General features: G+C 50.2%; 1 protein-coding gene across 5 annotated transcripts in view; it reads left to right on the top strand.

The window, feature by feature from the left end:
* Nucleotides 1-17,690, top strand: part of NACC2 (NACC family member 2) — a 54,568-nt gene extending 36,878 nt beyond the window's left edge. For all 5 annotated transcript variants that reach the window (XM_058038109.1, XM_058038108.1, XM_058038110.1 and 2 more), the window contains 4 exons: nt 6,966-7,133; nt 9,722-9,827; nt 10,186-10,283; nt 12,211-17,690. In XM_058038109.1, coding sequence (XP_057894092.1) covers nt 6,966-7,133; nt 9,722-9,827; nt 10,186-10,283; nt 12,211-12,713 — 875 coding nt within the window. In that variant the 3' untranslated portion in view covers nt 12,714-17,690. The remainder of the gene's footprint in view (nt 1-6,965; nt 7,134-9,721; nt 9,828-10,185; nt 10,284-12,210) is intronic.
* Nucleotides 17,691-27,856: the final 10,166 nt, after the last annotated feature.

Below are 27,856 nucleotides of genomic sequence, written 5' to 3' on the forward strand. Positions count from 1 at the left end.
CTTGGGCACACAGCCTGTTTTCCTGGCACCTGGCAGGGCTCAGACCCTCCTGAGGAGCCAGGACAGGGCTGCAGGTCCAGGGGCACAGTTCCAGGGGGAGATGCCCCTGGGTGATGTCCTGTGAGCATCCCCTGTGGAAGCAGCTCCCAGCACCCCACACAGGTGGAGCTGGCAGTGTCCCCCATGGAAGCTCAGCCTCACAGAGCTGCAGGGTGGGAGCTGCAGGTGTTTGTGGCAGCAGCTTTGATCCTCAGGAGCTCCCCAGGGAGGGACATCTTCCCCCTGGCCGTGGCTGCATGCAGCATCCCCTCCCCTGGAGCTGCTTCCCCTGCTCTGCCTCCTGGGATTGCTGCACTGATGCTGCAAATATTTTAACGCTGGTTCATTGACGAGCTCTCCTCAAAGCCATTTGACTTTAGTCTTCACCAAGGAACAAGATTTGGCAAATGGGACAATTTTTGTTGCATAAAACAGGTAGGCTTCCTTAGTACTGAGAGTGGGCTCACCCCCACACACTGTCCCATCCCATCCCATCCGATCCCATCCCATCCGATCCCATCCCATCCGATCCCATCCCATCCCATCCCATCCCATCCCATCCCATCCCATCCCATCCCATCCCATCCCATCCCATCCCATCCCATCCCCTCAGCATCCTCTTGCCACGTCCCCTGCCGGACAGTGAACAGATAAGCAGAATTTTCCATGATGTTTTTTCACTAAGCCATATGAAAAAGGAGGAAAACAGTGAATTTACTATTTTAATATTAGAAATATTTGTTAGGAGAAGTGGACAAGCAGTTGTAGGAAATTAGCCTCAAATTAGCCTCTCCCTGTCCTGCTTCAGTGGTTGGGATGGGGCAGGAGAGGAGTGGGATCAGGGGTGGGACAAGGTCAGGGTCTCCTCCATGGCTGCTGTTGGAGCCAGACTGAATAGGATTGTGTGTTGCCCACTTGTTTTGGGTTTATTTTGCTTTTCCCTGTAGAACCTGTGGTGAGCAATGTGGGTTTGCCTTCAGTTGTTCCTCGGAGCAGTGGGATCATGCCCTTGGAGTGTGTTTTCCATCCCTGTCACGGGGCCAGTTCCTGCAGGAGCAGAACAAAACCAATTCAGAAGGCAAGGACAGCACCAGCCTGGGGATGGTGCAGCAGCAGCTCTGAGGCTGCCCCTGATCCATGCTGGACAGGAATCATCCCAGCTGGAAAAGTGAAAATCCGAGCAGCTTTCTCAGGTGTCACTGGAGATGCTGCAGCCCTTGTGCCAGGGCTGGGCATCCCACAGCCAAGTTCTCCTGCTTGTTTTCTGCAGGGGGAAGCAGGTGGTGATGCTGAGGCCATGCAGGGAAGAGGCAGGTTGTAAGGCTCTAAATATCCCACATTTCTGCTGAAATTCCTCTTCCCCACCCGCACCTTTCGGGGGAGTTTCCTGTTTGAAATAAGGCAGCTATAGGTATCAGGCTTCCTGGAAAAGAGGGCATGCAAAAGAGAGATTACAAAAAGTAAAACCTAAGCTGTTCCATTATGGTCGGGACTTGTAGAGCTAACTGTGTTTTAATTACTCGGGATAAACTGTACCCTCTCAAAAGGTGCAGAATAATGAAACTGTGAGATGGAAGAGAGAAGGCAGCTAATCCTGCTCCTGGCATGGAGATCCCACAGCCTCACAAAGCCCTGGGGGAGGGGGAGCCCTTTAAACCAGGCATTGCCAAGGTTTCCAAGAGCCCTGTTTGTGAAAACAAAAACAAAGCCAAAGAGGAGCGGAGCAGACGAAGCTCTGAATTTCAGAGAGGGTTGGTGGAATTTTTTCCTTCTTTTTCTATGCATTTTTATTCCCTATCTGAAGCTGCTGAGGTGGACTGAGCTCCTCACCTGCCTTCAGCATCACCCACCAGCCTTGGAGGGGTCGCCAATCCTCTTCTTGCCCCAAAGCTGGGGGTTTTTAATTTATTTTCTTCACCCCTTTTTGTAGTCAGAGCCATTCTGAATCTCCAAAGCTGGATCAGATCCTCATCTCCAAATCATTAAGGTTGGAAAAGGTCTCCAAGATCAAACTTTGACCAAACACCACCAAGAGCACGGAGTGTTGCATCCTTGGGCACGTCCAGGGGTGGGCACTCCAAAACCTCCCTGGGCAGCCCCTTCCCATGCCTGAACACCTTTTCCATGAAGAAATTCCTCCTTTTGTCCAACCTGAACCTTTTCTGGCACAGTTTGAGGCTGTTTCCTCTTGGAGGAGCCCTGGGAGAAGAAGCTGGTGCCACCTGCAGCGGTGGCACTGCTGTGAGGGACCAGGACAAGTGTTGGACCTGCAGAAGGAGCAGCATGATAAACACAGGAGGGTCAGGCTCAGGTGTAGGCAGGCAGGGTGGCAGCTGGCAGAGGGGAAAAGCTGCCTCAGTTTCCCCCCAGGCTCTGGGCAGGTTTGGTGGCCACGTTTGCCGTGCCAGGCTGGGAGCACTGCGGTAAAATGGCTCCTTGCTCCAGAACTAGGTCTGGGTGTGGAGAACATGTGGGCCTCGAGGACACGAGCGAGACTTAATGAGGTTTCCAGCATCTGATCTGAGGAACGCACAACTCCAGAAAATATTAAACAAAAGCAAAGTATTTTTATCCCTGTTAATTACAGCGTCGTGGGCCCGAGCTGAAGTGGGTTTCAGCAGGACTTGCAGATGCTCGGCGCTTTTCTGCACTGAGCCACGTTCTTGTCAGTCAGCTCTCTGCTGAGCAGATGCAGTTAATTTAATTTTGACAGGCACCAGCGAAGTTGTGCAAGGGTCCGTCCTCCTCCCCTGCTCCTGCTGCACCGGTTTGCAGGGAAAAGGGAAAATCTTGGTGCAGCAAACGGCTGGAATGTAAAGGCTGGACTTGAAAGTTATGAAATCCTGAACTGACAAGAGCACACTTCATTAAAAATTCATCTAAAATAGCCATTATAGAATAGTTGTGGTAATTAGCTGAGAGAATAGTTTTCTCTCCTGGCCTCTGATTCCTGACAGTAGGGAAAGAGGGCAGGGAACAGCCCAGAATCCCAAATGGTGCAGCCCGTGCAGCATCCCGCGCTGCGGCCGCGTGAATCACAAATCACGGCAGGAATTGCAGCGGGATGGAGCAGCTGGCTGCCACTGCAGGGACAGCCCCTGCTCCTGCCAGCTCCCCCTGCTCCTTGGGGACCAGCCTGTGCACAGGAGGATGCCCAGCAGCAAACAGCTCGTGGATTTGTAGGGAATGAAACGGTCGAGGGCTGTGTCAGTATCCGCCAGAGCACTTTGGCTTTTGCGGAGGGATTCAGACACCTGCAAAGTGCTGAAAGCCTGTGTGTCTTCATGGGACAAGGTGGGGACTGGGCACAGGGTGGATGTGCTGGTTTTGGAGGTGTTTTCCAGGCTGAGGGCTCTGTGGTGGCAGTGCCCCATCCTGACCCTGCCACAGCCAGAGCTGAGCCCCAGGCTGGGGGCACTCAGCCTCTGGCCTTTTTTGGCATTAAACTTCCAGCCCCATTTTCCTCCCTCTGAACCACAGATGTTTAATTTTAGGCTGGCAGATGTTTCACTCCTGGCTGAGATCTGAGGCGAAGGCAAGATAGGGGTATTTATAAACCAGTAATATTTTTCCTATACTAATTCCAGATTACCTCCCTGTATAAATAGGTCACAAATCAAAGGCTACATTTCAGTACGTTGGTATAAATGTACTATTTGGGAAATGTAAACTCTCCCCGTTGGGACTCTGTGATGGATCTGTCCCAGGGTGCTTGCGTGTGTCCTCTGCTCCAGGTTTACATCTGCAGCAGATGCTGGGGATGCTGAGGCTGTGGAGGGAAGATATTTCTGAGGTGGTCCCACTGCCAGTGGAAAATAGGCTGGTGGGAGAGAAATGTTAAAATATTGCTGTTTGAAAAGAGACTTTTTGCTGTGTACAGAAAAGGATCATCCATGGTGGAGCAGGTGGAGATGGGTTCTCTCAGGGTTTGAGATGTGTGGTTGTATGTTGGGACTCTGTGAAGATCAGTTTTTGGGTGAGGCTCCATCACTCTGATCTTTCTGTGTCTCCCAATCCCATTCCTAAACCAGCAGCAGTTGTTTCCTACCCACAGGAGCACCCTGATGTTTATGTGCAGTTTGGAGAACCCAGACTGGTGGGAACTGGGGTTTGTGACTCGTTTTGCTGTTTGGATTGTCAGGAAGTAAGGAGATGAGTGAGTGCTGGGGCCAGGTGTGTGTCCAGCAATCCCCAGGCACTCACCTGAGCAGCCCATCCCCAGCAAAGCTCAGGTGGGACGTGCAGAAATCCCAATGTCACCCAACCATGGCGGGCTCGGCACTAAGGGGCTGTGAGGGATCTCTGGAGTTTGTTTTAGGGATGAGGAGGACACGTGCCCCAGCATCATGCACAGCCTGGAGCCACGGAGCACGGACCAGTGAGTTGGTTTGAGGCTGTTTCTTCGGCCCGAAAAATCCAGGAAAATGAGTTTTTCCATTCTGCACCACCTGTTGCAGCTGCAGCCTCCAGCTAAGTTTGGGATGAAAGCATACGTCCAAATAAATCAAATATTCCAGTGTTTGGCTGGCAGCTCTGGTGGCTTCCTCTGTAATGATTTCCTGCCCCTCTCTGCTGGCTGGGAGCTCCTTTCTTGTTCAGGAACAAAACTGTATTTAACAATACTTCCCATTGTTTGCCCTTTCATTCAAAGGGAAGGAGCCGCTGCCCTCTGAAGACACAAATTAATTAGAAGCAAATACTCTCCTGTTCTGTGGAGCAGAAAGGCCAAACAGAGTGGCTTTCTGTGGAAACATGGCACCAGAGTGGCTCTTGTGTCCTGCTCCTTTACATAACTGATTGCTATCTGCTCAACCGAGGTGCCACTGAAAGCCCCAAACCTCTTTTTGTTTGGTATCGTTGATTTTCTGCTAATGCTTGAATGGAAGCAAAGCCCCCCAAAATGATTCATGGCTGTGTTTCATAAGAGATTTATGGACAGTGAGCCAGCAGGACAGATGTAACCAAAATCCAGCAGTAGGTTGAGTTGTGGTTGGTCTTTTTAGCTGAATTTTAGTTTGGTTTTTGAAGTATGGTGCTGTTGGATATTGTGGGTGCTTTCGACCTGAGCCATTGGTTAAAGTAAAAGTGAAGTATTAAAAATTCAATTTTTAATAATTGCTAATATTTTTAATATATTTTTAGTGATTTTTTAATAACCTGGGCAGAGCCCCCTGCTGAGGTGGGATTGTGTAGGTCACATATACAGCTCCTAGGGGTTGTGTATTTAATTTTACCTCTGAGTAAAATTTTGCCTCTGGGAGATGACTGAGGTGTCCCTTCCTGCCCTGGTGGCCCTGCCTTGCCAGGGAAGGACAGCAGAGCAGGACTGGCTCCCCCATACCCACTGTCCCTTTGTTTTTGGTTTATTTAAGCTGAAAATATCAGTATTTAATGGGATATGGTTTGCTTATCACTCTAAAAGCCTCAAAATAGGGCTGATCTTTGAGATTCTCCCTCAGTGGGAGCTGAGCCCCATCTCCAGCTGTGTCTGGGACTGCTGGGGATATTGCAGCTGGGAGTGTCAATGCACAGATTTCCCACTGGTGGTGGGGCCGTGATGGCACAAAGAGTTTAGAACCACCCTGTGAGTTGTTCTGCTGCTGTTGGGTTGTGTATCCCTGAGCAGGGACCACCCTCCTGCCATTCCAGAACCCCTCCTGCCATTCCTCAGGGCCAGAGGGAGCCATCCAGCCCATGTCCTGAGGGTGGGGATGCCCCAGAGCCTGCATGGGATGCCCCAGCCCAGCAGGGCACCGTGGCCATGTCCTACTTAGAACAGAACACTGCTCCCTTTGTCCCCGAGCCATCACCCTGGGTTACTGAGCAACAGCTCTGCAAAACTTGTTATTTTATCTGCAGGGAGGAAAAGTGAACCCAGAACTCGGGGGTAATCGCAGGGAAAGACACCTCTGGAGCAGGTTTTGGGTTCAGAAATGCTCCTTGCTGGGGTTTCTGCTCTCTCAGTGTGCATAGGTTTTGAGCACAGAGCTGGGTTTGGGTTTGTACGTGGCACTTGCCAATTATCAAACAGTTTTGGGGGGAAAAAGGTGGATCGTGGCCAGAGCTGGGCTGCAGTTCAGCCCTGGGGCTGTTCCCACCGTGTTCTGAAGTTGATGTGCATGGTCAGCCCTCGTTGCTGTCAAAAATTGTCATTTTAAGCAATCTGGTGGTCTTGGACTGTAAATGTGCTTTAGAAACCAATGCCCTGTGTGCCCACAATGCCCAGGTTTGGAGGTGTTGGCAGGACAGCCCAGTATTTCAGCTTTTCCATGTTGCTGGTTGCTCCTGGGCGGTGCTGGGCTCTGGAGATGGTGCATCAGAGAGGGTTGGGAAAATCTGGTATTTTTGTTTTCAAGCTACCTCACGATAACATATTTTGCCTTGTTGATGGGGGCTTCTTTTGTTACTGAGAGGAAAAGCTGGCCTGCAGAGGCAGAGGAACAGAAGGTGGGCTGGAGGTGGCTGGTGGGTGCACAGAGAGGCTCTGGTGACCCTTCTCAGAGCAGAGGTGTCTGCAGGGTCTGGATTTTAACTTCAGCATGAAAAACCACCAAGGGAAGTAATGATGGAACTGCTGCAGGTGTTCATCAGTTCACTGTTTAGAAGCCCTGGTGAAATTCCTGCCACTCTCCTGGGATGTGTGGGGCAGCAGCTCCGTGTGCAGAGTGATGCCAGCCATGCAGAGCTGTCCATTTTCACAAACTATTGACTCGGGAGATGGTAAATCATAGTTAGATTCTGAGGATCCCTTTCTGCAGAAGCTGAGGCTGCTGTGGAGGGGGAGACCAGGGGGTTTTCCCAAGTTTTCAGGTGTCAACTGCCCCGTGGGGGGGAATATTTCCAATTGCTGCGTGAAGAAATCAAAGCCTGACCTCCTGTAGCATCGTGACAGGTTATTTTAACGGTTTTCCCCTTCCGTTCTGCAGTGGCCCAGGAGAAGGCAGAGCAGATCCCCCTGGAGAACCGCTCGTGCGTGCTGATCCGGCGGGACCTGGTGGCGCTCCCTGCCAGCCTCATCAGCCAGATCGGCTATCGCTGCCACCCCAAGCTCTACTCCGAGGGGGACCCTGGCGAGAAACTCGAGCTCGTTGCAGGTAGATTTTCCTTGGAGTACCTTGGAATTGCCTTGGAATACCTCTGGGTTGCTGCTGTTCCCCTTCTGGAGCTGTGCTCTCCATCTCGCGTGCCCTTGCTGTGTCTTTCTGGATTATTCGTCACCGAGCGTTTTTTGGAAAGTTCCGAGTTTCCTCTAATTTGCTGACAGAAAAATGTGTCATTAACAGGATTTATTCAATTGAATTAATTTAGCATTTTAATTGAATTCTGCAGCTTGTGTTCTTCCTGCTTGGTGTGGCTGCAGTGAGTGTGTTTTCATTTAGAATCACAGATCCAAAAGCCCAACAACCCCCACTCAAAAATTGCCACGTTATAAGATTTACAAAGCAAGGGAGATAAAATCTGTGTCAATGAACAAGCTTTGAAAAACCTGTAAAATTTCTTTATAAATTTACTAAGTGGTCAAACACTGCAGCAGGAGGAGAAGGAATTGGGTTTGATCCTTTCTTCTGTCTTTGTTTTCATTTTGGGGGGAATTTACAATATTGGGAGAATTTACTCCTTCTCTAGGAAAGATTTCTGGCCAGTGCGAGGTGGAAGAAGTTCTGTTTAGAGAATGTAGAGCTGGAGGAGTGAAACCAGGTGGCTGTGGCATCCCAGGCACACCCAGCACTGCACAGAAGGTGTTTAACTGGAGTGACCAGGTCGAATTCCAGTGATAATAATCATAATAATCATAATAATAATATTCTGCTTTTAGAAGTTCCCCCCAGCTTTACTTTGCAGTGGGCTGGCTGTGGGTTTGTCCCTTGGATGTGGCTGTGTGGGGATGACTGGGCAGGACATCCCAGACGTGCCCCAGGTTTAATTGATCCCTGCAAAGCCCCAAAAGGGACATGTGGCAGCACAGTCCATCCAAATCAGTTCTTCTTCTTCCCTTGCAGTCATTTCTCTCTTGGTGAGTAGCATGACTTCATTTTCATTCTGGAGACGGAATCAGGATTTCAGGGGATGCCCACAAAGGTTTGCAGCTGATGGAGGACAGGACTTTGATGGAAGGCAAAGCACAGCTCACAACCACAAGTATTTATTTTGGATCTGGAATATTCATTTTGTACCCATTTCCATTTAATGTGAGACTTCTTAAAACCATCAAGTGGTGCAGGTTATTTTCACAGTGAGAGCTGCAAATTGGTTTGAGGCAACTCTGCTTGATTTACATTTTTCAATCTGGAAAAAAGCAGATTAATATCACTAACCGATAGTGGCTGCCTGGTTATTTTTCATTTATTAAAGTGAAGTTCCCCTCAGTGATGGCTGGTGTTTGCTCTGATGCCTTATCTCTTAAAATACAAAATAAACTCCCCTAATTCCTGTCTCAGACCTGGAGGGGGGGCCTGATCCTGCTGTGAAAGTTTTCCTCAACTCTCCAAGTGGGAGTGTTTTCCTTTTGTTTCTGGTTTTTCATGCTATAGTTGATTCAGCAAACTTGAGCAGCCCTCTCTGAAAAGGGTCCTTAACAAGACTTGCAGTCAGCACAGCACATCTGAGGGAGGGGCTGAGGCTGTTACTCAAAAAAAAAAAAAACAAAACAAGACTAAAAATCCTCATTAGATGGAAGAGAATACAAAGAGGATTTCTGGTGACAGTGGCATGGCCAGAGATGCAGAGGGATGCTGGGTCCTGGGCAGGATCAGGGTCCTGGGGTGCCCCTGGTGCAGCCAGGGGAGGTGCAGAGGGTCACCCCAGGGGCTGCATCCACAAGGTCAGGGACAGTCTCTTCCCTGGAAATCCAGGAGGAGATGTTGCTGCTCCAGCAGATGTTTTATATCTCCAGAACAGAGTGTGTTCTGGATCCAGCTATGACCCATTATTTAATCTTAATTAAAAGCAAACACCAAAACCCCCTGCTTGAAAAATGGGATAACCTCTCCCTGGAAGCAGTGCTGATGCAGGAGCAGGCTGGTCTGTGAGCTGAGTAAAAAGGTTTGATATAAAACCTGCTCTAAAGTACTGCCAGACCTCTGGACGTGTCCAGCTGCTTTGCACAGGGTTCCTTTTTCTTCCAGAAAACATCCTTAAAGGCAGCAGCTTCAAAGGCAGCAGTTGCTGTGCATTAGAAGGAAAATTCCCTGCTCACCAGAGGTACCAAGAGGTGATGGGCTGGGGTTTTGGAAGCAGTTAGATCTGTAACCAAGTACCTCTTTCTGTGCTAGATGGGTTTTTTCTTTCATTTCCAGCTCTGTGTTCTGCAGCCTTGCACTGGAAAAAAAAAAAAAAAAAAAAAAAAAAAAGAAAAGGCGAAATGGATTGGGGTTTTCTTGCTTCAGAAAAAATAAATAATCTGATCTGTACATATCAAATCACAGCGTAAGCCTTGCACGGTGTGCATTGGTGTGAAAATAGGAATCCTTTCATTTGATTCCCATAGACTTCCTGTCTGTACAGATAAAATTAGGAGTTGTTATTGCCTGGCACTCGCCAAGGCTCCAAGGATTTGTCAGGATTCTCCAGAAAGCCCTCTGTCCTTGTTGCAGCAGGTGAAGAGGAGGAGCTGTGGGTGCCTCAGGGCTGGCTCTGTGGCTGTGTCAGGGGCTCATTTTGGATTTCCCTCTCCCCCTTGCAGGCTCAGGTGTTTACATCACCCGGGGGCAGCTGATGAATTGCCATTTATGTGCTGGTGTCAAACACAAGGTCCTGCTCAGACGTCTCCTGGCCACCTTCTTCGATCGGTACGTCCTGTCCTGTCCCGTCCCGTCCTGCTGCTCCTCGTGCTCTGCCAGGGCATCCCTTCCCTGTTCCTTCACCTCCAGGGCTTTAACCCTGGCTCAGGAGTGCCTCATCCTCTGCACTCAGCTCTGTGCATTTTCTTAGTGGTGCTTGAGGACTTTATTCCATTTCCGTGCACATTTCCCACTCCTCACGTGAAAATCCTGGTGATGCCTCCAGGGTCTGAAGGGAGGAGGGCAGGGAGTGGCTGTGCCCTGGTCCCCTCTCCCAGGATGTCCCATATAAATATAAATAATGAATCAGAAAGCTGATTTGTTATTTTATGATATATATTCTATTGTATCCTTTGCCTCCCCGCAGGAACACTCTTGCCAACAGCTGTGGAACTGGAATCAGGTCCTCCACGAGCGATCCCAGCAGGAAGCCCTTGGACAGCAGGGTCCTCAATGCAGTCAAATGTAAGGAGAGGGGTGTTCTGCTGCTGGGGTGGGACAGCATGGACCAGCCCTGGGCAGGGAAGGGCACTCTGTTGTGTGGTAATGGTGGAATTAAGTTCTAGGAAAATCAATTTATTTTTTAGTTTACATCGTTGCCCAGAGAAGATGTGGGTGGGATCTGCTCTCCATCAGCCACTTCCCACTCAGTCACCTGTAGTGTTTTGGGACAGGAGTTGCTGGAGGAAACCCCAAAGGGTTCAGAAGGATCTGTTTGCCATGGGCTTCATATGCAGTGAAAATCACTGTGTTCTCTCAGGCTGGCTGAATTCTGGGGAGTAAATCTATGTGTAAATATTACTGTGCTGGAGAACAAAACTCTTAAGCAGTTTTTCTCATTTAGTTTTTAAGATTTGGGAGAGAAATCTTTCCCCTCCCTAATTGTAAAGTGCAGGGGCCTTCCAGCTGCCCTGGCAGATCTGTGGCACCTGGGGGAAAGGGAGAAGAGGGCAGATGTTCAGTAAAGTGGTTGAACATGGTGGAGTCAGCTCCCTGTTGGCAGTTTTATCCTGGAGAGCCCCAACTCTGCACTTTGCAGCCCTGATCCTTCCTGAGAGGGGCTGGAAGGGCATTGCTGCTGTGTGCCAGGGTATGGGATGGGTTCCTCCTGCCTGGATTTGTCCCTGTGCAGGAGCTTTAGCTGACAGTTATTCACCATGGCAGTTCCTTGGATGCTGCCCCACGACATCAGGTGCTTGGCTCCTGCAGAGAGCAGGGCACGAGGGGTTGCAGGGCTGCTGCAGCTCCCAGGGCATGTGCCAGCACTGGGATGGATGCTGGAGCAGCCAGGGCCACACAGGGATGGTGTGAGGAGAGGGACAGGCAGAGGACAATCCCTGGGGCAGCCCCTCAGCTCTGACATTTGCAGTGCTGGGGGTTTAGGAGCCATTAACGGGGAGTTTGTGGGATCTTTTGTGTGTCCACCTCTGGTTTGGCCATCTCCTGTGGCTGTGGGGGTCCCCATGCAGTGAGGGCCCTGTGCTGGTGTTGGTAGGGGAAGAGATGAGAATCTTGACTCCGTGTTTCAGAAAGCTGATTTATTATCTTATGATATATATTATATTAAAATGATATATTAAAACTATACTAAAGAATAGAAGAAAATATTTCGTCAGAAGGCTAGCAAGGAAAGGAAAGGAATGGAATGATAATAAAATCTTGTGACTGAGCGGAGAGTCCGAGACAGCCAGACTGTGATTGGCCATTAATTAAAAACAACCACATGAGACCAATCACAGATCACCCGTTGCATTCCACAGCAGCAGATAATTACTGTTCACATTTCATTTCTGAGGCCTCTCAGCTTCTCAGGAGAAAAGATCCTAGCAAAAGGATTTTTCATAAAACATATCTGCGACAGGGGCCATTCTGGGGTGTTCATACCTTCCTGGTTCTCCCTTTTTGTTCCTGATTGTCCCTTCTTGTTCATACCTTTTTGGTTGTTCCTCCTTGTTCGTACCTTCCTGGTTGTTCCTTCCTGGTTGTTCCTTCCTGGTTGTTCCTTCTTGGTTGTTCCTTCTTGGTTGTTCCTTTTTGGTTGTTCCTTTTTGGTTGTTCCTTCTTGGTTGTTCCTTCTTGGTTGTTCCTTCTTGTTCATGCCTTCCTGGTCCTTCTTGTTCGTACCTTCCTGGCTGTCCCTTCTTGTTCCTGGTTGTCCCTTCTTGTTCATACCTTTTTGGTTGTTCCTCCTTGTTCATACCTTCCTGGTTGTTCCTTCTTGTTCACACCTTCCTGGTTGTCCCCTCTTGTCCGTACCCTCCTGGTTGTCTCCAGCCGAGGAGCTCTGTCAGTGTGGAGAGCTCAGGCCCGTGGGTGAAGCCCCGCTCTGTCCAGGCTCCCCTTTGCGTCCCTGCCCCCGAAGGCTGAGCCCCGTGTCTCCCTGTCTTTGCAGTGTACTGTCAGAACTTTGCCCCGAGCTTTAAGGAGAGCGAGATGAACGTGATCGCGGCCGACATGTGCACCAACGCGCGGCGCGTGCGCAAGCGCTGGCTGCCCAAGATCAAGTCCATGCTGCCCGAGGGGATGGAGATGTACCGCAGCGTCATGGGCTCCTCCACAAACACTGTCCCCCTGGAGCCCGACTTCCAGCCCGGCGCGGCGCAGCCCTTCGAGCAGCGCATCTATGCAGAGAGGAGGAGCGAGGCGGGGACTATCGTAGCCCTGAGAACTAGCACGGTGAACGTGGAGCTCAGCAACGGGTCCAGCCAGTCCTTCGAGCAGGGCGAGGACGCCGAGGGCGGCGGCTCCGTCATCCAGGAGGCGGCTGCCACCGAGGCCGTGGCGGCATCAGAAACCCAAAGCACCCCCCAACCCTTCGAGCAGGGCTCGGGCTCCTCCAGCCGGCCCGAGACCCCCGTGAGGAGACAGGATGGTACTTACGGAGGGACTTTATAGAGAGAGCAAACATTTCATCACCTATAAGGGATCTGTAATACTAAAGCTGCTTGCATGCATTACTAATATGAAACAAACAAAAAAAAAAAATGTGATCAAGCCACTTACCTACTGAACTGCTACTGTTGCCTGAAAAAAATGTGATTTTTATTCTGCTTGTATTTAAAATTTATGAAGGAAATAATCGCATTCGTTATACTGTAAACGACTAGGTCTGTGGCGACCTACTTAAAAAAATATTGGGCTCCTTTTTTGATATTCCTGAGGTTAGTCTATAAGATTGTAGCTTTTTCTTTTTTTTTTCCCTTTCCTTTCCTTTTTTTTTGTTTTTTTTTTTTTCTTTTTTTTTCTTTTTTTGTTTGTTTGTTTTAAGAAGGGGAGGAGAAAAGCTAGCCACCCCCCACCCACCACCACCCCGTCATCACCCCATCCATCACTCAGCTCAGAAGTAAAGCCATCGTTAACCTTGTCCTCGAAGGAGAGTTTTGTCACTGACCAGGAAAGCGAGGCGTGTTCGGGTGCAGGTGCTGTGACTGGCCGCGTTTGTCTCGGGAAGGGCTCGAGCCAAGTGGGACGGGCTGGGGGAAATGGTGGCAGTGAAATCGTGGCCAGGCCCCTCTGGAGGCAGGGGGGGAGCCCTGGCCGTGGGTGCTGCTGTGCCAGGGAGGCTCCTCAGCCCCCTGGAGCAGGGATGGTGCTGTGGGAGTTGAGGCTGGCGCGTGTCGGGAGGACTGTGTGGGATGCAGGTGGAGAGCCTGGCTGCCGTTGTGGTTGTGGTCTGGTTTTTGCCCAATGTGGCTGGGTTTGGGTTTGAGTTTGGGTTTGGGTTTGGTTTCTCTCTCCCTCCTCCCTTCCTCCCTCCCAGCCCCTCCTTTTCCTTTGCTTCTCTGTGTTGGCACCTTCACGTCCCCACTCCTGGGGGACGGGATCTGTCACCCCTCTGCACCCCTACAGGTCCTACTGGGAGGGGAGGAGCCCCCCGTCAGCCTGTGAAGGGATTTGGGGAGGGATCTGAGCACGGAGAGCACGTTGTTCTTGCTCCAAAGGGCACGGAGTCTCTTGGTGCTGGCTCCTGGCAGCATCCGCACCAGAGGCAGAGCTCAGTGCGTGCAGAGCTCACCCGCTGCCCCTCCCTCCTCCCCTGGCCAACCATGCTCTCACTATTTAATAATTTGGGATGTATTGGATGCAAAAATTAAAAGACAAAATGAGCTTTGAGCCCTTCTGTGAAGAGGTTTTGGGGAGGAGGAAGCTCTTTGCCTCCTGCTCACCCTCCCGTGTCCCTTCTGGGGAAAACCCGATGTGGAGTTATTTGTCTTTATTTTTCTTGTTGCAGGCTGATGTCCCCAGGCTGTGGTGGCTTTGGTGGCCTCGGGATGGGACTTGGGGGTGTCCCTGGAGCCTGATGGCAGCAGGTACCTCTCTGTCCCTCCCTTCCCAAACCCCAGAGTGAGCAGGGTCTGTCCAAGGGGACACTGCAGCTTCCCCCCAGTGCTGGGGGTCCCACGGGGATGGCACTGCTGGGGTGCCCCCAGGGGATGGGGACAGGGACATTACAGCCAAGTTTGGCTTTTTCCTTATTTTTTCCTTTCCTTTTTTTAATGGTGATTATTTTTACTGTGATTTAACGACCTGCTTTAATGACACTTGCAGCTTGTTCTCTAACACGTTGGGGACGAGGAACAAGGTGCACAAAGAGTCACTTTTAGGCTGCTGTGGCTGTGCTCCTCTTTTCTTTCCTGCTTTGATTCCCTAATCCAGACAGCGCTTTGCTCAGGGTTTTCTTCCTTCTTTGTATTTCCATTGGGAAAGGGGGAGTGGGGAGAGGATAACCCAACTTTTGGCCATTTGTTTTGTTTTCTTTGATACTTGAAGCAGTTTTTTTTTGCATCGTAATTAACGAGGCTGCCCAGCCTGTGCCACTGCTCCTGACACAACCAATCAGTGATGGGGGGGTCCTGCCCCACGCTGGGTTTTGGCACAGCTTTTTTGGGGGGGACTGTGACGCCCCAGAGCAGGTTTAGGGGGCTGGTGCAGGTGCAGAGGTGTGGGATGCTTTGGAGAAGTGGGAATGGGCACGGCTCTATTTGCACTTTACCCACGTCACTGAACAAGCCCGGGGACCACGGGGGCTTTGTCCCCGGCCATCCCTGGGGATGCAGCAATTCCTTGGCCCCGGGGACAGCTGCTGGAGGGCAGCTCAGCCAGCTTGGTGGGGCTCAGGTTTGGCTGAGGACCCTCCCGATCCCCGAATCTTTGGGTTTGCCAAAAGCTTGAGGCGAGCTGGGAGCGGCTCCGGGTGCCGGAGATCAAAAGTCGTCCCTTGTGTGTGTGTCTGTGTGCATATATATAAATATAAATATAGAGAGAAAAGATATTGCAGAGGATTCCTCCTCCTCCTCCTCCTCCTTTTTTGGCACTTGCTGGGGGTGGGGAGCAGGCTGAGCCCCCCGGCTGGGGGCTGCACTTGGCTGGAGGGATTAATTCTGGACCAAACCTGTTCCCACACAGCCAGGGGGGCCACCGGGGGGGCAGCAGCAAAGTACTTGAATGGCTTAGGACAGAGAGTCTGGAGAGAGTCAAGTTGCACAGTGAAAATATATATTTTTATACCTAGCACAACTTCCTGTATATTTTGGGGTTTTTTCCTTTCTTTTTTTTTTTTTTCCTTTCATTTCCTTTTTTTTTTTTTTTTCCTGATTTGGGTTTGTTTTATTAATTATTATTATTATTATTATTATTAGGAAGGCAAACTTCTAAAATGTGAAGGGCGTTGGGTTTTTCCTTATCTGGTAGATGAGGGCAAGCATTTTGCACTAATGTTTCCTGTGTGTGGAGGATTAATGATATGTTTGAAAATGTTATATGGTAATGATTGTATTCTTCCGAGAAAAAAAAAACAACAGAAAAAAAAGCAAAAAAAAAATAACCCCTTAAAACTGAATGTAAGGTGAGAACAGAGCAGTCCATCGATTGTATGCGGCTTTCCTGAGTGCCTTAGAATTTTTTGATCATTTTTTTTCCAAGGAAAACAGATTAAGAAGATCAGATCATAACCGACTCCTTCCTCCTCTTTGTTTACGACACTATTTTAAATTCTAGAATTTTGGGGCTGCTTTATAATGTGAATAGGAAACTGCATTCATCTAGGTCTGACAGTGTAAAATCAGAGCATCAGTATTTATGGTATGTCTGCACCTTTATTCTTATGCTTGACTATTAGCAATATTACCTGTATATTCTATATCTAAAGTTATACCAAGCACCTTTAACGAGCGCAGAGTGTAAAAGCACCGCCCGAGTTCCCCGCAGCTGCCGTAGCGTAGGACCAGCTCCTCTCCTCCTCGTTAGCGCTAATTAATTAATTAATTAAACACCGCTTCGCACAGCCGAGGGGCTGCATGACCGTCCCTCCGCCACCCCCGCTGGCGCTCGGTGACACGGGGACATTGCCGGCCCTTCCCGGGAGCTGCGGCGGCTCCTGGGGCCGGGAACGGCGGGGATCGGGCTGGGAACCGCGGGCTGGAGCCCCCAGCGCCCCAAAACTGGAACTGCCCGCGGGCTTTGGGGAGCGGAGCCCTCCGAGCTGTCCCCAGGGCTGTCCCGGGGCTGTCCCTAAGGCTGTCCCCATCCCTGTCCCCTGGGGCTGTCCCTAAGGCTGTCCCCCAGCCTTGTTCTCCAGGGCTGTCCCTGGGGGCTGTCCCCATCCTTGTCCCCGGCCCTGTCCCCATGTGTATCCCCCGGTCCTGTCCCCATCCCTGTTCCCCGGGGCTGTCCCCAGGACTGTTCCTCGGGGCTGTCCCCATCTCTGTCCCCAGGACTGTCCCCAGCCCTGTCCTCCATCCCTGTCCCTAGGGTTGTCCCCGGGGGTGTCCCCACCCTTGTCTCCCAGGACTGTCCCCATCCCTGTCCTCCAGGGCTGTCCCCAGGACTGTTCCTCGGGGCTGTCCCCCATCCCTGTCCCCATCCTTGTCCTCCCATCTCTGTCCCCCCATCCCTGTCCCCCATCCTTGTCCCCCCATGTCTGTCCCCCCATTCCTGTCCCCATCCTTGTCCCCATCCCTGTCCCCATCCCTGTCCCCATCCCTGTCCCATCCCTGTCGCCCGGGGCTGTGCTCAGAGCTCTCGTTTTGCTGGCAATCGCTCGCTGCGAGCGGAGAAGGAGCCGTGGGAAGCCGGGATGAGCCCGGAGTGTCCCCAGAGTGTCCCCAGCTGTCCCCGCCGCCCCCCGTGGCCATCCCGGGACTCAACTGCTGTTCCAAGTGTTCCTGCTCTCCAAACCGTGCTGGGAGCGAGCGAGGGGGCGAGTGGGACACACTCACATTGGAAACCCCTCCACTCCTCCTCCTCCTCCTCCTCCTCCAGTTTCTTCCACTGTTTAAAAGCGTTTTGCACACACACAAAAATCAAAAAAAAAAAAAAAAAAGAGAAAAAATATCGTGATTTTTATGTCAACGTTATGATAAATAAATAAAAAATAAGCCAAAACTTGCAATACTATTTTTAGCAGACAAGAATAAAGAAAAAAAAAGTAAATGAAATAATTAATAAATAATAAAAAAAACAACTGAGTATAAATGTATAAATATTTTTGACTTGAACATTTGGATGGCACTTGATTCAAATAGAACATTAATCCTTTGGACAGAATGTTTGGGGAAAAAAAAAAAGGACTTAAAGTACAAGGTTGTTTTTAAAGCGTCTTCATAGGGTATTAAGTAGTACTGTAATTCATGACTGTTAAAAATACTTTCTGTGCTGTAAGGAAATCTCACAGTACCACTGAATTATGTTCCTCAACTGTCTCAGCCACGAACGATGCTAGCTTCTTTTTTTTTATTTTTATTTCATTTTATTTTTTACCGTGCATTATTCACTAGTATTTATGTGCTCTTACTCTGTATAGTTCAGACTGTTATTTTGTAGCCATGGCTGACACGATATATCAGTAACTAAAAAAAAAAAAGAGAGAGTAAACATGAAGACCCCCCCCCACCCCGAGCTGGAACTGTGCTCATAGCTGTTTTCATATGATGAAAAAATCCATTTAAAAAAAACAAAACAAAAACAAAAAAAAACACCAACCCAATGTGATCATTAATTGTAAAACGCTTTGTAAAATTCACATTTACAAAATAATAAAGTAAATTACAATTAAAAGGTTTCCTTTGCTCTGGTTTCTGTCTTTCTGGGTGGTGGGCAGTGTTAAGCAGGGGGTTGTTAAAAGATGCTGAGGGGGCTCTGATGGCTCAGGCTCCACTTCAAGGTATGAAACAACGCCCAGATTTGGCCAATTGAAGGGGTTTGCCCAAATTTTGGGATTTTGGAGTTCCCTGCATTGCCCTGGGCCTCACCTGATGTGGTTTGGGCATCTTTTGGCTTTTTTACCTGGACACATCACACACTCCCTCCCTCCACTTATAAAAACCAATAGTTGTTGTTATTATTACTTAAAATTGAATTTGCAGCGCTCCCAAATGAATCTGGGTCTTTTCCAGAGAGTGGGGCCGGGACTGGGGGATGCAGCAACAGCTGAAATCCTCCTGTGCCCCGCTCTGCTGTGAGCTCCCCTCCTCTCCCCTGGAGAAAATCCTTCCCCAGGCTCTGAGAACGGGCAGGAGGCTCCTGTCACCCCCCGAGGGACAGTGTGACGAAATTGCCAGGCCTCAGAGGTGTCCCATGGCCGTGGGGCAGGGTGGGGATGCTCTGGGGGATGCTCTGGGGGATTCTCAGGGTGATGTCCCAGGGGATGCTCAGGGGATGTTTGGGAGATGCTCAGGGGATGCTCTGGGAATGCTCTGGGGGTGTTCTGGGGATGCTCTGGGGATGTTTGGGGGATACTCAGGGGCTGCCCCAGGGGATGCTCCGGGGATGTTTGAGAGATGCTCAGGGGATGCTCTGGGAATGCTCTGGGGGGTGTTCTGGGGATGCTCTGGGGATGTTTGAGGGATGCTCAGGGGATGCTCCGGGGATGTTTGAGGGATGCTCAGGGGATGCAGCAGCGCTGCCTGCCCTGCTCCAAGGGGAGGTACCCAGGCACCAGCAGGGCAGATGGAGCACCAGGAGCTCCAAGCAGCATCCCAGGCTCTGCCCAGGATGGGGCTGTCCTGGGGTTGTTGTTGTCTTTAGGATGAGGAGGGGGGAAAGGTTTCAAAGGCAGAGAGGGCTGGGGGAGTTGGTAATTCTCCTTTCTCAGAGTGGTAATTCTCCTCTCTCTAATCTTTACCCTTTTTTTACACCACCCCCCCCCAACCCAATTTGCCATAAAATTGCTGAGAAGCTGCATTTCCTCAGCTTAGCAAAATAGAAGTGCCCCAAACCACTTGCATTTGGGGTTTCATTTAATCTCATCTCACTGGGAAGGAAAAACACAGAAACTCGGATGCTTGGCGCGCGGCGCATTCCGCCGCGTTACATAAACCATTTCAAACTGATTTATTCTAAATGAGTTGTTATAATCAGAATTTTCCTTATGAGCAGCTTTCTTGCAAACGTCAGTATTTCAGGGGGGGAAGAAGAGAAAAAAAAAAAAAGAAAAAACCAAGCCCAAGCCCATCGTAGGCCCGCTCCAATATTTCAAACTGATTACTTCTAAACACCAGCGCTAAAATTAGGGCTTTGGTGTGCGGCATTGTCAGAGTGGGTGTATTATGATCTGCAGAGAGTATAAAAAGATAAATGAGTTATTTAACCAAGTAAACGACGTTGCTGTAGAAATGTGCTGAGGGAAAATGCGCAGGGGGGGTTGGCTCGGGCCGGCTGGGCCCCGGGATTGCGGCAGCAGCGCAAGGAGAGCGGGGCTGGAGTGAGCCTGGGCGTGGAAAAGGGATTTTCTGTGCATTGATGATATTGTTTTTATTGCTATTGTCATAAAACAGGCGTTTCCCCCCTGCCTGGGGTGGGGCTGTGATTTTGGCAGAGCCAGAATGAGAGGGAGGTGGGTGAGAGAGGCAATGGGGCACCCATGGGCGTGTTCCTCCCCAGGGCAGTAAAAATTGGTTATTGGTGTGCTCTTGGGATTCCACCTGCCTTAATTTCCTTGGGATCTGCTCCAGAGGGAGAGATGCACTGCACCTGCTCCAACTCTCTGAGTCTGGCTCTTTATTCACACCCACACAGGTGCAGGTTGTGCCCATTGGGGGCCTCCAGGGACAAAACTGGAGGGATGCTGGGATCAGGGATCAGCAGCCCAGGGACAGAAGGGTCTGGGCATTGCAGGGATGGGCATTTCATATATTGGCCTTTGCAGTGACACGGTGACAGTGCAGGCACTGGCACAGGAAAGCTGCCACCAGCGAGGGGCTGCTCAGGTGAGACAGGAACTCGAATTTGGGCTGGGCTGGGGCTGGGGTGAGGCAGGGTTGGTGTTTTGGTACCCAAATCCCTCACGGTGGGTCTTGGGGTGAGGCAGGGTTGGTGTTTTGGTACCCAAATCCCTCATGGTGGGTCTGGTCCTCGCCAGGTTCAGGCAGGATCGTGAAGGACCAACCCTCATCCCTCTGGGAGAGGAATTATGTCAGCCCAGTTCAGGGGCAGGGCAAAAATGCGGGAAAAAGAAAAGGCAGAAATGCCAAGCCACAAACCAAGGCAGATAAATGCAGGAGGGCAATGTAATCTCACTCACTGGGCCTCACCAGAAGTTACAATACATAAATTATTGCACCTAAAAGCATCTCTAATTTCGCCTGTGAGTGATTCACCAGGACACACCAGGCTGCCCTCTGCATCTCCCCATCTGATTAGACATTTGTACCAAGACAGAGCTCACGCTTAAAATAACATTACTGGAATGGAGATGGACAAGAGAATTCATTTGAATGGAAATCAATTTGATTAGAAAAGTAAATTACCCGCAGTCTATGAGCAGCACATTGTGGCTCGGAATAATAATAATAAAAATAATAATAATAACAATAAAAAAATAAATCAGTGGCAGCAGAGGATCTTAAATGCTTTTTTTACAGACCTCCCCTGTGCCAGCTGCGGTGCCAGGAGCTGCACACTTTGCTGAGTTGTGGCACCTTCCAAATAATCAATTGGTATTTAATTCCCATGTGATAACTGTCTTATTAAATCTAAATTTAATGTGTATTTGGGAAACCCTAATTTAAAGTGTTACTGCATGCACCATCTGGTGTGCTCTCTAAATACAAATGCAATAACATAATTCAGAATTACATCATAAAAGTAAGTTATAAGAGATTAAAATGCACAACTCTGTTCTTCAGTCAAGGCAGCTTTTATGCTTTTGCTCCTGACTTAGACACAAATCACAGCCAAAACATCCCTACCCCGATTAAGTGATTTTCTGCTGGGATTTTGTGTTCGATGGGGAGCAGGAGTGCACAGGAGGGAGATCAGGAGCTCTGGAGATGTGGAAATGCTGCCCAGGGAAGCTGTGGCTGCTCCAAGGCCAGGCTGGGCAGGGTTTGGAGCACCTGGGACAGTGGAAGGTGTCCCTGCCATGGCAGGGCTGGCACTGGATGAGCTTTGTGTCCCTTCCACCCAAACCATTCTGGGTTTCCACTAAATCCTCTGCTCCCTCATGCCAGGGAGGTGCAGGGCTGGGCACAGGGGGCTCAGTGACCCCCTGAGCTGCCTTTTGTTGAAAAATCAAACACAGCCCAGAGTTGGGTGCATCAATGATCTTTTACAGTGGCAGTAAATCTAATATCTTTGCAAAACCCCCCATTTTCCCTCTACGTTGAATGAAACATGAGATCCCTTAATAGAGAGGGAAATTAAAATCTAGCTTTATTGCAGTTCCTGTAACTGGTATCTAAGCTATTAATAATCAATCCATTCTTGCTTAAAAGCCAACATTTATCACCCCAGCTGAGCTGACGGGCACTGGGGGGAAAGTACAATTGACTGCAATTACACTTTGAAAAATGTTATCTGTGCCACTGACCACTGGGGATGAATGATGAGTTTCCAGCTGCTCCTCCCCTCTTCAGCTTCATCCCCCCAACTTTTATTTTTGGGTGGTTTTGCTTCTCCTTGAGGATGCCCTGGGGAAGGGTCTGAGGGGAGGGGACTGTCCCAAATTTGGGGGGATCCTCCTCGCTGTGTCCTGCTGGGTGCAGAGGGACCCCAAACCCTTCCAGAGCCAGCAGTGGGTGCAGGAGTGTTGAAGATTGCAATGCAGGACGTTTTCAGTTACCATCTGTATGGCAGATTACCTTTGTCACGTGGGCAGTTTGCCTTTGAGTGATCACATTCACACCTCCCTGGGAGGGGACATCGCTGATAACAGACTGTTGAATGTCACTGCATGGCTGATAAGAACTACGGCATCCCATTGGGAGATGCCCCGCCCAGAGGGAGGAGCCAAGCATTGCTGCCCAGATATAATCCAGAGGGAGGAGCCAAGCATTCCTACATGGATATAATCTGGAGGTTTTGAGACACCAGCACGGCTTTCTCCACGGGATTGCCCAGAGGAACAGCAGCTGCCTCTCCTTCCACTGGACCTTCAGAGGAAGAATCCATCCTTCTCTACAGGATCCCTGCTCCAACAGAACCACCCCTGACACTGCAGGAGGGCTGAGCCACAATTCCAATGGCACTGCCACCAACACCCTGACCCACAGGGTGTCAGGTTGGGTTCTGACTCTGTCAGTGTTGTTCTAGTGTGATGCATTGTTTATTTTATCCTTTTTTTTTTCTTTTCCGTATTAAAGAACTGTTGTTTCCTCCTCCCATATTTTTTGCCTGAGAGCCCCTTGATTTAAAATTTATAGCAATTCAGAGGGGTGGGGAGGGTTTACATTCTCCATTTCAGGGGAGGCTCCTGCCTTCCTTAGCAGACTCCTGTCTTTCCAAGCCAAGACAAGGAGTGACTCCAAATTTATTTTAACAGCCCCAAACTCACGAGTTTATTGGTTTTACTCCCGCCCTGTCCAAGAGGATGGTGCAGGAATTTATTTCCTGGAGCTCCTGGTATTAATGAAGCTGCTGACCACAGACAAAATCCCCTCTCCCCACCAGAACTCTCCAGACTCCAAACTTTCCAAATGAGTTTTTGCAGTTTAAAATTAATAATTGTTCTGTCTAGAACAAGGATAATTAAATGCCTGTTCATCCTCATTATTGTCAGCCGTGTGATTTGTTGTTTTCTCCGTAATAAAATTAACCGGTTTAACTAATGGCTGCCAAAACTTGATAATTAAAGCTGAGCAAATAATTTGCAACAAATAATTTACCCAGTGGGTTTGGAGGGGTTTGTGGTGGGTCTGTTGATGATGGTGAGGGGCTGTCTGCCACTGGTGATGCCCAAACCCACACAGGGCACCCCAGGAACCTCCTTTTCCTTACAATGGTAATTTTTTAATGAAAATGTTTTGGTTTTTTTTTTTCTTTTTAAGGAAAAAGGTCCCCTCCACAAGCTTTTGCTCACCTGGAGCACGAGGCAGGTGTAGACTCACCTGTGGATGAAATCCCAGAGGAAGGAGCAGCTGCTCTCAGGTAAATCCCAGTGAGGATGTGGGGGTGGCCAAAAATTGGGAATTCCTGGAGAGGAATTAAGATAATGAGCCAACAAAAGGAGTTTGGTCAGACACAATCTTCTAAGAAGAAAGGACTTTGAAATGATGGTGATTAGCCAGGTTTCCTTCTGGCAGCAGCTAAAGAAGCTTTCAGAGGTACCACAATTAATTTCTAAGTTTATATTACACATTACAATGTGAGGGGCCATTAACGAGGCGGTGACATTAAATTTAATGCACTTGGTGATGGGACAGTTTGTCTGTGCCCTCTGGGTGTATTCCCTGCGTGTTTGGGGTCTGGCCAGGCTGGGTTTGTCCCTGGGAGGAGCTGCCAGCACTGGGGGTGTCACTGAGGTGCCACACTGGGGACATTGGGGGACACTGGGGACACAGAGCTCTGCCCCAGCTCCCTGGCACAGCCAGCAGGGCTCGGAGGAGCACAAGGAGAACATGGAGTGTCTCATACCTATAACTTTAAATTAAAAAAGCAATGTGCTGTTTATTGGCACTGCCGAGCGTCTCCGGAGCGGGAGGCTCATAAAGATCATATTACAGTACAAGCCATTATGCAAAGAGTTTACTATATATACATTTCTAAATGCTTCAGCAAACAGCAGCCTCCTTATGAGCAGAGCAGGATAACTGGTTCGTTTGGGGTAACAAATGATCCTTGATTTGATTTTAAATGCAATGACAGCAAAATTTATTTCTTATTTAATCACTTGCCAGAGCTGTTGAGGATGGGATGGCATTAAACTGCACAATGCAGCATATGACTACTGAATCAGTTGAAATAGGCATAAGAATATATTATGTTTATAGGATAGAAAAAGATTGTACAGCAATGCATATAACTAGAATGGGTATTTTTGTCATTTATACAGTAGCTTATATCATTATTCCTTCCCGCTTCCAATTTTTCAGTAATAAAAATACAGGGGATGTGATTCTCTTTGCATAAACCAACTTGATTCTTTATTAAATATTTTTATTAATCTGAAGTACTACAAAGCATTTGAGCAGATAAATCAGGCTCCGAGCAGTCATTTCCTCCCTGCTATGGCTCTATAAAGTGGATTCATTTATGAGCGAGCACTACCCGAAAAGAAGGATTCCAGGTTCATTAACATGCTCCCTCATGGCTCTGGCTTTCCATCCCCCTGGACCACGCAGAAGGGTCTCCAAAAGAAGCAGGTCTTGGGAATATGCCCTGTGATCCCTGCCTGGTTTTGTGCCCAATTCAATGAGGAGTCAACTCCTGGCTATCTCAGGATGAGATCTGCCACCTCAGGATGCTCAGGCTCTTTCTGGCTTTGGCTCCTCTCACACCCAGTGTGGGACATCAGCACCTTTGGGGTGATTTGGGCATGGACCCAGCCCCAGAATTGTCCCACATCACCCCACAGGATGTGGGGATCCAATTATGCATCGGGGGGGATTTATGGACCAGCCCCTCTTGGGAGGATGCCCAATACCATGGGACCCCTCTGGAGGCTTTTTGACCCCCCCAAAGTGTCCCTGGCCTCCTGCTGCCCCTCCTCATGCATGACCCCACATCCTCTCACCCCACAGAAGCAGCATTTGGCTGCCTTTGGTCAATGCCCTGGTGCCCAGGAAGGTGCCAGCCCCGGTGCCCAGGCAGTGCCAGCCCTGCCAGGAGCTGTGGGCTCCCGGGCCTGTGGGCTCAGCTGAGTTATTCACTCACCGGGGGAATGGAGGAATAAACCTACTTAAAATAGGAATTAAACCTGTTTAAAATAGGAATTAAACCTATTTAAAAATAGGAGTTAAACCTATTTAAAGCCAGCCAGGTGTGCAAACAGTTTCTCCTCTCTCAACAGCTTGCGGGGAATCAGGAGGGCTCCACAAAGGTCACAGCAGCCGGGCAGGTGTTGGGGCTCCTTGGGACAGGTGACAGCATTTGGGACAGGTGACATTCAGGGTTTGGGACAGATGGCATTTGGGACAGGTGACATTCAGCGTTTGGGACAGATGGCATTTGGGACAGGTGACATACAGCGTTTGGGACCCCCAGAGCTGCTGCCAGCAGCCATCCAAGCCCAGGGCTGCAATTCCTGCCCTGAGCAGGGATCAGCCTCATCCTGCCCTCCTCCCTCCTGCCCCCAGGGCTTTGATTTCAGGTTTTCCTGCAGCAGCTGTCTCACATTTGTTTGCTCTTTGGGAACAGGAATTATGGCACTCTGCGAGAAGCAGGGACCCTCTGGAGCTGCTGCTGGCAGAGCCTGGCATCCCAAAACGTTCCTGCTGCTCCAGGTGCCATCTTCAGGGGGGTTTAGCCATCCATCTGCTGCTTGTGCCCACCAGCAGCACCAGGACAGGCATTTACCTTCCCTCCATCCTTTCCCCATCCCACTGGCTGCACTGGGATCAGCTGGAGCAGGGCTTGGTCCCCACAGCAGGGCTGCACTCAATCCAGGCTGTTTCACCTCTCTGTGTGCACCAGGATGTTTTCCTAGCTGGGAGCTGCTGGGGCTGCCCATAAATCCACCCTCAGCAGCAACTGTGTCACAGATGTCCCAGGACATGAATTTTTTCACAGTTTTAGTGCAGGTGTAAAGCTAAATTATGGTTGTTGTCAGCATTAGCAAAACCCACTGTCCCCATCCTGCCAGTAAAGCACAGCAGAGGGGCCTGGGGCTGGCAGGAGTGCAGGAGAGTGGGGCAGCTCCTGTTTTCTGGGAATTGCAGGGTTTGGGGAGCTGGGACTGGGAACTGCAGGGTTTGGGGAGATGGGAATGGGAATTGCAGGATTTTGGAGAGATGGCAATGGGAATTGCAGGGTTTGGGGAGCTGGGAACTGCAGGGTTTGGGGAGATGGGACTGGGAATTGCAGGGTTTGGGGAGCTGGGACTGGGAACTGCAGGGGTTTGGGGAGATGGCAGTGGGAATTGCAGGGTTTTGGGGAGCTGGGAATAGGAACTGCAGGGTTTGGGGAGCTGGGACTGGGAACTGCAGGGTTTGGGGAGATGGGAATGGGAATTGCAGGGTTTTGGAGAGATGGCAATGGGAATTGCAGGAATTTGGGGAGCTGGGACTGGGAACTGCAGGGGTTTGGGGAGATGGGACTGGGAATTGCAGGGTTTTGGGGAGCTGGGAATAGGAACTGCAGGGTTTGAGGAGTTGGGACTGGGAACTGCAGGGTTCCGTGGAGTTTTGGCTTTGTGGAGCTGGTGCTGGTGATTCCGCCATGGTCGAGGATGATGGCACGGTGGCAGGAGTGTCACTGCAGGCACCTCGGCCACCGGGAGCTCTTCCCCATCCCTCCACCTCCCTCTGGCTGTGGGCTGCACACTCGGGGCCCACGAGGAGCAGGGCGCAGGTGTCTTTGAGCTCCATCCATCCCAAAACCTCCTGGCACTGCCCACGGGTGCCTTGGGAAGCAGCAGAAGTTGGCACTGGGTGGCTGCAGAGCAGGAGGGGCAGGGAAGTTTCTCACCTCTGCAGAACCCAGAGCAGGAAAGGAGCAGCCCCAGCTGTAATTGAGATGGATGGAAGGGCCCCTGCCTCCCCCAGAGCGTTGCAGGCACCGGACTCGGGAGGAATATGAAGTGCTGCTGCTCTCCACAGATCGCCACGCTGCCGCTGAATTATTAATGAGCAGGAATGATTTCATATTTAATCTAAAGACTATTAATTACACTGCACAAGAGCATCACGCCGTCCTGAGAGCCCCTCTCGCCCAGTGAATAATTCAGCGGTGCCCCATTATTTTACCTCAGTGTCGGGGTGGGTGGGGAGGGCCCCTCCTGCCTGAGCACACAGTGGTGGCCCAAGGGGAGGTGTTGGGGGCCCGCCCAACCTGTGAGCCCCCCAGGCTGGGCACAGAGCGGGGATTTGGGGTCTCTGGGAGCTGGGGGCACTGCTGTGCCTCTGTCCCAGCCCCAGCAGCAGCCCCAGCTGTGGCAGCACTGCAGACAGATGTTTATTTGTCCGGGATTATTGGCTGATCGCTGCTGGAGTGATCCAGGATGATCATTAAAAAGGGAAATGGGCTGTTTAATAACGATGCTGGGAGCACGCAGTGTGCCTCGCATTAGCAGGGTGTTTAAGCATCAGCCCAATTAAGTCCCTCACATCCCTGCAGAATTACCCCAGTTGTGCTAAACTATTAGGCAAACTCCAGGCTCCTCGTAGTCACAGGCAATCCTGGAGCCTGGCACTCTGCTAGAGCCCCATTTCTGTCCTGAAGCTAAATTAAAATCCTATTGTGCCAGTGCTGCTAATATTTCCTGCTCTTGTTTCCAACAATTAAATTGTGACATTCTGCCAAAACATGCAAGGGAAGGAGAAAATGCTCTCAATCAGCTGGAAAGAGAAGGCAAACCCTCCCAGCTGCCTCCTGCCACCCCGTGCCATGGTGTCAGCCACAGGGTAAGCAGCAGCTGATGGATGAGGCCGTGCCCGCTGCAGGTGGGGATTCATCCTTCTCTGTGGGAAGTGGGACTTTGGGTCTCCAGATGGGAAGGTGAAGGGGAGGAATTTGGGAGCTGGATCCATGCAGTGCCAAAAAGGAGAAGGATGATGTGCTGGGTTTGTGGGGCAGGGGTTTGGGGGTGGAGGGCTGTCACAGACAACTTTTATGGAAAATCCTTTCCTTAGGATTTTTCCTCCTGAGAAGCTGAGAGGCCTCAGGAA

The sequence above is a fragment of the Melospiza georgiana genome, chromosome 20 (genome assembly GCF_028018845.1).
Source record: "Melospiza georgiana isolate bMelGeo1 chromosome 20, bMelGeo1.pri, whole genome shotgun sequence".
Classification (NCBI taxonomy): domain Eukaryota; kingdom Metazoa; phylum Chordata; class Aves; order Passeriformes; family Passerellidae; genus Melospiza; species Melospiza georgiana.